This window comes from Alexandromys fortis, unplaced genomic scaffold (assembly GCF_014885135.2).
Source record: "Alexandromys fortis isolate MF-2015 unplaced genomic scaffold, M_Fortis_MF-2015_v1.1 scaffold_166, whole genome shotgun sequence".
Classification (NCBI taxonomy): domain Eukaryota; kingdom Metazoa; phylum Chordata; class Mammalia; order Rodentia; family Cricetidae; genus Alexandromys; species Alexandromys fortis.
Window position 1 is genome coordinate 3,225,074 of NW_026068102.1, and position 11,457 is coordinate 3,236,530.

Here is an 11,457-nt window from a genome sequence, read left to right on the forward strand (position 1 = left end):
GTAAATATATAAGATATAAGAATATGTATAGGTATTTAGTATTTCTAATAATGAAATGTTCACTAAGTTAAAGAATAACATTCAATATTTGTTCACAAATGGGAAAGTCACATTATGATGATAATGGACTAAACCTCTGAATTTCTTTTTCACTTTTTAAGAGTTGCTGTGGTTATGGTGTCTCTTCACAGCAGTAAAATCCCTACTAAGACATAGTATTTTACTACAACATCCTGAAAGGCAATTAGCTGTGGTAGATTTCCCTTCCGGGTTACCACTGTGTCTAGAATGGGGCCAACTGTACATAAGTAGTACTTTTTTTTTTTAACTCATGGGATTTTGAAATACATTGGACCTCTGAATAAGTTTTTTGTAGTTTGTTTGTTTTGTAAAAACTAGAAAAGCCTTTTTTTTTTTTATGGGTCACTGAGGCTTTTATTCTGCATGTAGAACCGCCGGGGCAGGGGTCTTTCCTGTGGCCACCCTAGAGATTACACTGGGCTCCAGACACTAGCTTGGAAGTGAGGTGACAATGATTGGGACCAGTCACATGATTACAAAGCTGGGGTTTCCAGCAGGGCTCCAGGTGGTCAGGCGGACTGAAGACTTCTAAGGAAGCAGTGGCATGGGAGGGGCAAGCACTGGGTCTGCCTTGAGCCGCCTTGATGACATCAGGGATGGGGTCTAAGCAGCTGGTGGCTCCAGGGATCTGCATTCACTTTACTTGGCCAGGGGGTTCCTGAAACACCTGCCGGCAAACTTGGCCTTGCTGCCCAGCTCTTCCTCGATTCTAAGAATCTGGTTGTACTTGGCCAGGCGCTCGGATCGGCAAGGGGCACCAGTCTTGATCTGCCCAGTGCAGAGCCCCACTACCAGGTCAGCGATGAAAGTATCCTCGGTCTTCCCAGAGCGATGGGACACCATGACGCCCCAACCATTGGACTGGGCCAGCTTACACGCCTGCAGAGACTCGGTCACAGAGCCAATCTGGTTCACTTTGAACAGGAGGCAGTTGCAAGACTTCTCACTGACAGCCTTGGCAATCCTCTTAGGGTTGGTCACTGTGAGATCGTCCCCAACCACCTGGATACCTGAGCTAGCTGTGAACTTCTTCCAGGCTTCCCAGTCCTCCTGGTCAAAGGGGTCCTCGATGGACATCACTGGATACTCCCGGATGAAGGACTTGTACAGGTCAGCCAGCTGGTCAGGGGTGATGTACCTGCTGGCGGCATCAGGAGACTTGAAGTCCAGATCATACTTCCCGGACCTGAAGAACTCAGAGGCAGCCATGTCCATGCCGATGACAACCTGTTCAGTGTAGCCAGCCTTTCCAATTGCGTTCTTCAGCAGCTCCAGAGCTTCTTTGTTCTCCAGGATGTTAGGCGCAAACCCGCCCTCATCACCCACATTGGTGGCATCCTTCCCATATTTCTCCTTGATGACATTCTTCAGGTTGTGATAAACCTCTGCCCCAATGGGCATGGCTTCGCGGAAACTGGACGCCCCCACAGGGAGGATCATGAACTCCTGCATGGCCAGCTTGTTGCCAGCGTGAGACCCGCCGTTGATCACATTGAAAGCTGGGACTGGCAGGATGACTTCAGCGTTGCCAGCCAAGTCAGCAATGTGGCAGTAGAGGGGCACCCCCTTTTCTGCAGCACCAGCTTTGCAGACAGCCAGGGACACTCCCAGGATGGCATTGGCACCGAATTTGGATTTATTCTCGGTGCTGTCCATCTCGATCATCAGCTTGTCGATCTTCTCCTGCTCCACCACATTCAGTTTCTTGCTAACCAGAGCAGGTGCGATAGTTTTATTGATGTGCTCAACAGCCTTTGAGACACCCTTCCCCAAGTAGCGGGTCTTATCATTGTCACGGAGTTCCAGGGCCTCATAGATGCCAGTGGAGGCACCGCTGGGCACGGCAGCCCAGAAGAGACCTTTTGAGGTGTAGAGATCAACCTCAACAGTGGGATTCCCACGGGAGTCAAAGATCTCTCGGGCGTGGACCTTGAGAATAGACATGGCTTGTTTCTGGCAGTCGGCGTGCCGCAGAGGAAGAGCCCTAGAAAAGCCTTTTTGTTGTATAATATATGACAATGAATATGAAATATACAGTTGTAATATTTTATATATCAAAGTTAAAATGTCAGTGATTATAACTATTTTAAATAATGCATAATTCTACTAAATTTGCAAAATCTGTTAGCTACCTAACACGTAATACAGTACATGCAACTAATACTATAATTATCATCTATTTTTATTAAGTGTATTCATTATATTGAGCATCCATTCATATAAGTACCAACTTGCAGGTAAAATACTCATCAAAGGTATTGGGATGATACAAATTTCCCAAGTTGAACAGATGTGTCAGGTAAATCCATGAGATCAGAAAAACTATTTCACTATTATTTGGGCAGAAAGAAAACATGTTAAAAGAATATATAGTTATAGGGAGAGAACACAGTTGTTTGTCACCATTATATTCATCCTATATCATTAGCAAGGATAAATAAATGATTGTGCTTTAAAAAAGATCCACACATTTTATTTATTAATTTATTGTCTGACAGTGATCTCTGTAATTATGCCCATATATTTTTCAGTCATAACAACTACCTTTGAAGGTTCAAAATCTTTTTTCAAAGGCTCATATTACAGCATTGCAAAGAAAGGCTGAGAGAAAAAAACATAGTACCTCCCAGAAGCCAGGACTAGCAGTCAAAGATGTCTTTGAAGCTTGTGCTTTAAGCTTTATTTTCCTTACCAATTTAGTAAGTACCAGTTTACCAGCCCACACCATGACTGGTTCTAATGTGTTTATGTCATTGCCTTTTTAACAAACCAGGAGAATGGTTCTTAATCTTTATTTTACAGTCAGATGCACCAGCACTCTCAAATATCTTGTAAGTTTGAGTTATTAGCAGAGACATACTTGCTCTAAGTATACATCACAGAGTTCAAAGCTCCAGTAGACATGGAGTTCAGAACTATGAGGAACTCTTATCATTGGATGATGTAAGTCCTTCTTGGCTTCCTCCTGATTTAAAATTGTTTTTGACATCTTATAGAAAAATTGATTCTTTTCTTCAAATGTCCTTTGCAGTTGGGGTTTGGATGTAAAATGTCCTTCATAAGCCCATGTGTTTAAACTCACGGTCATCATATTATGGCACTTTTGTATAAAGTTATAGGGTAGGCCTAACTATAGGAAGTAGGTGTATGGGGAGGAATGGTCTTGATGTTTAAAGATTGCCCCTGCTCCCTTTCTGACCAGTGTTCATTGTCCACTGAGATGAGAACAAGCTGTTACCTCCTTCTACCAGTGATCCTGGCCCCAGCCTTGAAGGGATGTTTTCCCTGAATATGAATCAACAGAAACTCCTTTCCTTTACATTGTTTCTTGCCCTTATTTGATCACAATGGCATGAAAAATAACTTGTATACAGTGCTGCCAAGAACTAGAGTCCTTGATGGTATTGTTCTTTGGAGCACTGAGCCCCATAGATCTGTGCAGTCTGTAGAGAAACATGATCATGTGGTTCTTAAGCATTTCAAGAAGAGTTTGGAACTGTGGACTAGCCAAACACTAGTGTTATAAGATATTTCCTTTGAATTGACAAATTCATGCCTAACTGGAGGTTCCTAGGTTTTGGAAAGTAAATAAAGCATGAAGGACTCAGGAAATAAATGAACTGTATAAGGGCAAGAGGTTCCTATCTCCCCCGTTTATTTACCTGGGCTCCAGGTGGCCACACTCTAGCCAGATGTGAATGGCTGAGCTTCCCCATCAATTTGCCATGTTGAGACAATCAACTTTGGCTAAGGTCTAGAGTAGCTAACGGACGATTTTCAGAGGCAGGAAAATTTTCAGAACTGTCTTACCCTATCTTGGCAGGGTTTGACAGTCTTTTTCTTATATCCTGCTTGTCCTGTCTAGATAGGGTGTGTTTTGTCAGAGATCAAGGCATGGACAGTTCCTTGCTCAAAGGCAAGTTTTGACAAAGAGAAAACAAGCTCCAAGTGGAGTGTCTTCAGTGCTCAACATTCTCTTGAAAATAAATTGGTGCTGCAAGGAGCAATTGTTTCTCCCATCAACAGAACCTTAAGTTATTTAAGTGCCACATTCTACAGTTCTTTGAAGTGGTTGGAGATTACCTATCTTTGCAGAATACAATCTCTATGTATCTAAAGAACCTGATTAGTCTATCTATAAGTATGACAAACATGGATGACTATTGACCTAATTCTTAATACCTATATAGCTTAAAGACTAAGACTTCATATAAGAATATTAAACAATTTTTCAACAACTGTGCAGCAAATGATGGCAATAACCTCAAATTATAAACAATGTATAAGTATCTTGATCAGAGTTAGAAATGCTTAGTGCAATATGATAAATATATCCTAAAATTGTATCAATATGTAAAATGTCTTAAACAGAGGTAGAAGCATGCATGCATACAATATGACAAAAATAACTTTGCATAGGTATACAAATATTGCAAATAGAAAGAGGAGTATATTCAATATAATTTGAATTTGTATCAATATACAAGAATCTATAGCAATGTAAATTGTCTGTAAATAACAGCTCACAAGTATTCACTCACTATTATTAGTGTGAGTAAGCTCACATTAATCTACCTACTATTCCATCAAATTTCCCTCTCCTATTTTTTAGAGAGATTCATGAGCCTACATAATTTCCACCCCAACTCCCAACCCTATACCAGTTATAATCAACCCCTAATTGATGTTCCTAACCCCGAGGACAAACTTTGTTGGGAGAGGGGACATTGTCTTTTAGAATTTCTTCCAGCTGTCATGGGGGCAATGGTCTTTTTATAGGATTCTATAAAAGTAAAATGATAGTTAAGTTTCAAGATTAATTTCTGGGTGTATATCCAAAGGATGCTCAATCATGCCACAAGGACATGTGCTCAACTATGTTCATAGCAGCTTTGTTTGTCATAGCCAGAACCTGGAAACAACCTAAATGCCCCTCGACCAAAGAATGGATAAAGATAATGTGGTACATTTACACAATGGAGTACTACATAGCAGAAAAAAATAACATCTTGAATTTCGCAGGAAAATGGATAGAGCTAGAAAACATTATTTTGAGTGAGCTAACCCAGACACAGAAAGACAGTTATCACATGTACTCACTCATAGGTGTTTTTTAAACATAAATCAAAGAAAGCCAGCCTACAAATCACAATCCCAAAGAACTTAGAAAACAATGCGGACACTAAGAGAGACTTACATAAATATAACCTACATGGGAAGTAGAAAGTAGAAAAAGACAAGATCTCCTGAGTAAATTGGGAACATGGGGACCTTGGGGAAGGATTGAAAGTGGGAGTAGAGAGGCAGGGAGGGGAGCAGAGAGAAATGTAGAGCTCAATAAATATCAATAAAAAAGGTTACTTTCTGGTATAATTGCAAATAGTATCTGGTATTCAGTAGGATTTTCCTGAGGTTCCTATTTGGAGTTCTGGTCAGAACATTGTAAAAAGGTACACAATTTCAGCTAACCAATTTGGAAACATTTTGAGCAACAGGTACCCCAAACCGGTCTTATAGTAGTTCTATCTGCATCATGACATCATATCAACCAGGTAGAGTTATTGTTGTGGGCTCCCATCTTCTTTCTGGAGATTACTGCAGGAAAATTTATTGTTCATTGTGGAAAACTTAAACACTATTTATATAGACCTAATATAATCAAGACAAAAATCGGTATGGAGAAAAATAAAGTTTTTTTTTTTTGAATTCTTTCTTCTTTTTGACCCTACCAGTTGGTTCATGATATGAGACAGAAACTCTGAATTTCTCTTTTAGCTACATGTTTGGTTTTAGAGAAGGATAGATCCATCATCCTATTCCAAGACCAGCTTTGAATTTTAAGTGAGTCATAACTATTACTCTTATTCTATGTGGCATATATATTTATGTTCAGTGATTTATACCCTCATATGATCTGTCCTTATAAGTCATGATTCTCTTTGCTTGGTGATCCTAGGTGAATAGTTATCTTTTTCTCTTTAAGCATCTAGATATCCAGGATCTCCTGACTTTTTGAAGATGAATATTTTCCTGCAAAGATAAGAACAAAATCATGCCCCAATCCTTTTGATGTTTCCCTACCCCCTGCATGGTTCTCACCTCTGTTGATGAGCTGTCATTTCTCTTTCTCAAGAGGTTTCTCTTTTTCAAACTGAATCTTTATTAATTTTGATGGTATCCATAACTTTTCTTCTCTTGTGGAAACAAGAGAAAAACCCTTCTTCAACATAGCACATCTCCTGGTTTCCATTGTGAGGTCAACATATCCTTAAAGTACATAGGCTGATTTAATTCAGAAGTTTTTTCTATCTAACGCCTCTCTGGTATTGTTGTTCCTTTCTCATTAATGCATTAAGAAAATTCAAGGTTAATAAAACATTATGAAATGTAATTCAGGGGTAATTTCAGTTTGTTAACATATACTTTGTAGTTCAATTTGATCTTTTTATAACTGCCTGACCTGTAGGATTATTTGGTATACCTGTAATATGCTTTATATTATAATAAGCAAAAACTATTTCCTTTTCTTAGAGACATATGCTAAACTATTGTCTGTCTTTATTTGTGAAGGTATATCCATGATGGCCATAACTTTTAATAAATGTGTGATTACTGAGTCAACCTTTTCTGAGCTCAGGACAGCTGCCCGTTGGAAACCTGAATACGTGTGAACGGTGTTGTGTACATATTTTCATTTTCCAAATTCTGTAAAGTAAAACACAATCATTTGCCAGATCTTATTCTTTTGAGTACCCTTTGGGTTACTCCCTGTATGTAGTGGTGTTTGGTTATAGAAAGAGCAAGTAGGACATCTCTTTATAATCTCCTTAGCTTGTGGCCATGTAGTAGAAAATTCTTTCCTTAAACCTTTGCTATTAACATGATGTTTCCTATGAAATTCTAAGGCTTTCAGCACACTTCCAATTATCAATCAGTCAATTTCTATATTACTGTGTGCTAGAGGACCTGGCAGAATAGTATGTGATCGGATGTGTATTGTATATATGGGACAAGGCCTACTTCTGATAATATCTTTAATATAGATAAATAATGAAAACAATTTTTTATCATCTGGTATAAATTTTGCATTTCAATATGAAAAACAGCTCTTTCTGCAAATTGTGAATCAGTAACTTTATTGAGAGGTTCTTTAACATTCCTTAGTACAATGAGAATAGCATATAATTCTGCCTTTTGGACAGAATTATAAGTGTTTCTTTTAACCTTCCTTAAGTCTTTGATTTGTAATGTGCCTTTCCTGATTTATTTGCATCAGTATGGAATACAGGCTCCAGTTATTGGTGTGTCATATACAATGTGGAAAAGAATTCTAGTAGTTATCTTTATAAGGTTAATTTGATCAGTTTTGGGATAATTGCTATTAATCTATCCTAAAAAATAGCAGAAGTTCTTTACCAGGGTTCATTATCTTCCCATAATTTTATCATTAGTAAAAGATGTTACAGTTTATAGGAATAAACCACTAAGTCTATTTCTGCTAGTTGATAAAGTCTCAATATTCCTTTTATAATTAATTCAGAGACCTTTTCCATATAAGTTTTTAATTTTTACTTGCTTTATGTGTAAAACAGATCCATTCTAAGATGACATCTTCTTTTTGCATTAAAATTCCTGTAGGGGAAATTCTACAAGACAATATGACTAAAATGCAATTAAGATTTGTATTTAACCTATCCATATGTGTCTCCTGTAATTTCTCTTTAATGACAGTTAATTCTTTCTCAGCTTCAGCTGTTAATTACCTGGGACTATTTTAGTCTTTGTCACTGTCTACAATTTTGTTTAAATGGATGAATAGATCAGGTGTTAACCCATCAACCAGTCGTAGACTGGAAATGTCTCATAACAATCTTTGAAAGTTATTAAGGGTCTGCAGTCAGTCTCTCCTAATCTGTGCCTTTTGTGTTCTAATTTTCTGTAAACCTATTTTAAAACCTAGGTAATTGATAGAGTCTCCTCTTTGTATTTTTTTCAGGAGCAGTTTGTACTTCCCATTTAGTCATAACTTTCTTTACTTCTTCAAGCATTCTTTCTAAAGTATCTACATTTGAATCATATAGCAAAATGTCATCCATGTAATAGTAAATTATAGGTTTAGGAAATTGTTTACATATTATTTTCAATGGCTGACTTACAAAGTATTGGCACAGGGTGGGGCTATTGAGGATTCCTTGTAGGGGGGGCAGTCTATTGTTATCTCCTAGTAGGCTGATAATTATTATAAGTAGCACCGTGAATGCAAATTTTTCTCTGTTCTTTTCTTGTAAAGATATAGTGAAGAAACAATCTTTTAAATAAATAACTGCAAGAAGCCATTTTTTTTGGTAATAGAGAAGGCAGAGAAATTTAAGATTTTAGAGGGCTTATAGATTGAATTACCTTTTTGACAGCTCTTAGATCTGTCACTATTCTCCATTTCTCAGATTTCTTTTTAACAATAAATACAGTAGAATTCCAAGAGCTATTTTTTCTTCAACATGGTGAGAATCTAGTTGCTTCTGTATCAGCTCTTCTCAAGCCTGCAGTTTGTCTTTTGTTAACGGCCACTGTTTAACTAATATTGGTTTTTTCAGTTAGCCATTTTAAAGGTAAGACTATTGGTACCTCTAAAGGTTTGCTAGTTGCTTTGTTTTCTTGTGTAGCCAGAATGACTTTGTATATAGTAGCTTATAAAATCCTTCCCAGAAACAAGCATTTTTTGGGACTGCAGGAATGTTAATTTGGGTATTCTATTGCTGCAGCAGGTCATTACCCCATAAATTCACTATGATATTAACCGCATATGCCCTTCGCCTTCTTTTCTGTCCTTCTGACCCTATGCATTCAAGCCATCCCATGCTTTGTTTCACTTGAGATAGGGTTCCAATTCCTAGGACTTGAACATCTGTCTCTTGAAGAGGCCAATTCACATGCCAAGATTCTGAAATATTGATACTCATATCTGCACCTGTGTCTAGTCATCCCTCAATTACAGTATTATTTATATGCACTCTTAGCTTTGGACTTTAACATTTATAGAAGTCAGCCAAAGTAAATGCTTCCTATTTCCTATTGGATTTTTTATTCATCCTCCATGTTTATTCCATCATCCAGAACAGTATAGTTTTTTTTTTTATTTTTACACCTGGCAATTTTTTTTTAATTTTCCTGATGAGACATTTCCTCCACAGTGACTGGGAATGACTGGACCACATTTGACTTGGGGGTCTGTGAGATGTCCCCCAAGGAATTTCCCAATGGTATTGAGTTGCCCTGTCTGTTTGTTGTTTATCTGCATTCATTGGCCCAATTTTGACCTTTGCCACACCTCCTACATAATCCAGAATCTTGATACCTTCTATTTTTGCCATTCTCAGAGGACACATCATTCCTAGGAATCCCATGTCTACAGTGCTTTCTCAGATGTCCTATTATGCCACAGTTAAAACATTCGACATTTTGGTGTCTCCTCACATCTTTGGAAATTGCTTCTCCTACCTAAACTTCAGTGTTATACTCAAAAGTCTCAATGTTCATTGTATGGAGGATCCATTCATTTATTGGCACTGATCTAACATTTAAAGTCCCAAGTATCTTTTTGAATTTTAAGTTAGCTTTTTCAAAAGCCAGATATTCTATAAGTACTTGTCTAACTTCTGGGTCTGCTACTCCTATTTGTACGGCCTTGGTTAATTTTTGTAAAAAGTTACTAAAGTGTTCTCTCCAGTCCTATTTAACCCTGATATAATATTCAATTATTTTCCTAGCTCTTGAATTCTGTCCCAAGCATTTAAGGTTGCTGTGTGGCATAGGGACAAGGTATTTTTATCATAAAGGGCTTGATCTTTTGGTCAAAATAAGTGCCCTCTCCGAGAATTTGATCTTCAGAAGTATCAAGCTCTTTTGCTTTTCCCTGTTGTTCTCATTTTTTTTGCCTCTTATCACAAATAGTGTTTCCATAGTAGTTATGGCCCATCTGCCAGGACTGCTGAAACCAAATGAATACAATTGTGTGAAGCCTTATTGCTGGAAGCCCATGTCTTTACCATCTCCCTAACAAATGGTGAATGCAAGTCATAAGATATTACTGCTTGCTTAATTTCTTTTGGATCATTCATACCTATAGGTATCCATATACATTCTTTGGATCCTTTGGGGCTCTTAGAACTTTATGTTTTTTTCAGAGGTTATTTTGGAGTAGGAAGCTAAAATCCTGGATAAGCCATCGCTGAGCCTGACATGTACTAGTGATGTTAAACCCTGTCCCTTTACCTTCTCTCTCTGATCATCAGTTCTTTTAATTTCCTCAATCATTTCAAATCTTCTTACTACTGTTTTTCTGTAAAACCTGAATCTCATGGCCTCTAGATATTTCTAGTGATCTCATTGATGCACCAAGCCTCTGGTCCTCATTCTGCACATGTAATTCCAACATAGGAAATTTTTCCTTTAAAGATAACATCTCATCCTTGGACAATATCTGGATAGTGTGCAGATTGTCTTCGTAGAAATATATTCTATCTACTAGCCTATCACAATTTTTTAACAGATTTTGATTGTCAAATTAAACAGTATGAATTCTTTCAGATAATTTCTGCATACCCTTTAACATGGATTGAATTTTGTCTGTAAAATTAATGTTATCCTTTTCAATGATATTATTTTTTTCAGTTAACTTTTGATTTTTGATTGTATTAATCCTGTCAGCTACCTGTTCATTATTAGTCTGTAAAGACTGTATAATTTCTAAAAGTGCCTGATTCTTGGCTCTGTTATCAAACCACTTTTAATGATATAATATGAAAAAGAAAACTAAGTCCCCATATCCAATAAATGGATGTATCAGAAAAACCATAAACCATCCATAGTATAAGCAAAAGGTTATTAGATTTCTGGATGGTAATATTGTCTGCAATTGTATAACTTTCAAGTTTATTGATCTATTTATTAATCAAATAGTTACTTTTCTATGAGATTTTGGTAAATTGTTGTAGGTGAAATATTTTTTATTGGCCAACAGCTGTCACAGTTGTAGCCACATAGTGGTGAGATGCAATCAGTGGCACGAGCAGTCCTGAGCTGCTTTGGTTCTGCACATTGGTGCCTGGTTAAATATGCTTCGCTTTGCCTGACAAATATGCTTGCTCTTAATTTACTTAAGAGGAATTAACCAATTCCGTACATGGAGAATTTTTTGGATCAAGGAACCCAGATTTCGTGAGCAGGGAACATAAAAGGGAAGCTGTGCAAGCACTGCAGAGTTGCCGTGTGCAGGAGTGCAGCAGGAAAGACGGGGTGTGGAAGCATTCCTGAGCCTTGGAAATTTCCAAGTTGCTGCACTTAGCTCCGCTATGGTAAGCTTTTTACAACAAACTG

General features: G+C 37.6%; 1 protein-coding gene across 1 annotated transcript; it reads right to left on the minus strand.

Annotated features, from left to right (window-relative positions):
• Positions 1 to 415: 415 nt before the first annotated feature.
• On the minus strand, positions 416 to 2,058 carry LOC126489590 (alpha-enolase-like). Its single transcript, XM_050123931.1, has one exon. The coding sequence runs from the start codon at positions 2,023 to 2,025 to the stop codon at positions 721 to 723; it is 1,305 nt and encodes a 434-aa protein (XP_049979888.1). The 5' UTR covers positions 2,026 to 2,058; the 3' UTR covers positions 416 to 720.
• Between the last annotated feature and the right edge of the window lie 9,399 nt (positions 2,059 to 11,457).

Coding starts and splice junctions, on each gene's coding strand:
- LOC126489590 (XM_050123931.1), bottom strand. CDS start 2,025: ATGTCTATTCTCAAGGTCCACGCCCGAGAGATCTTTGACTCCCGTGGG.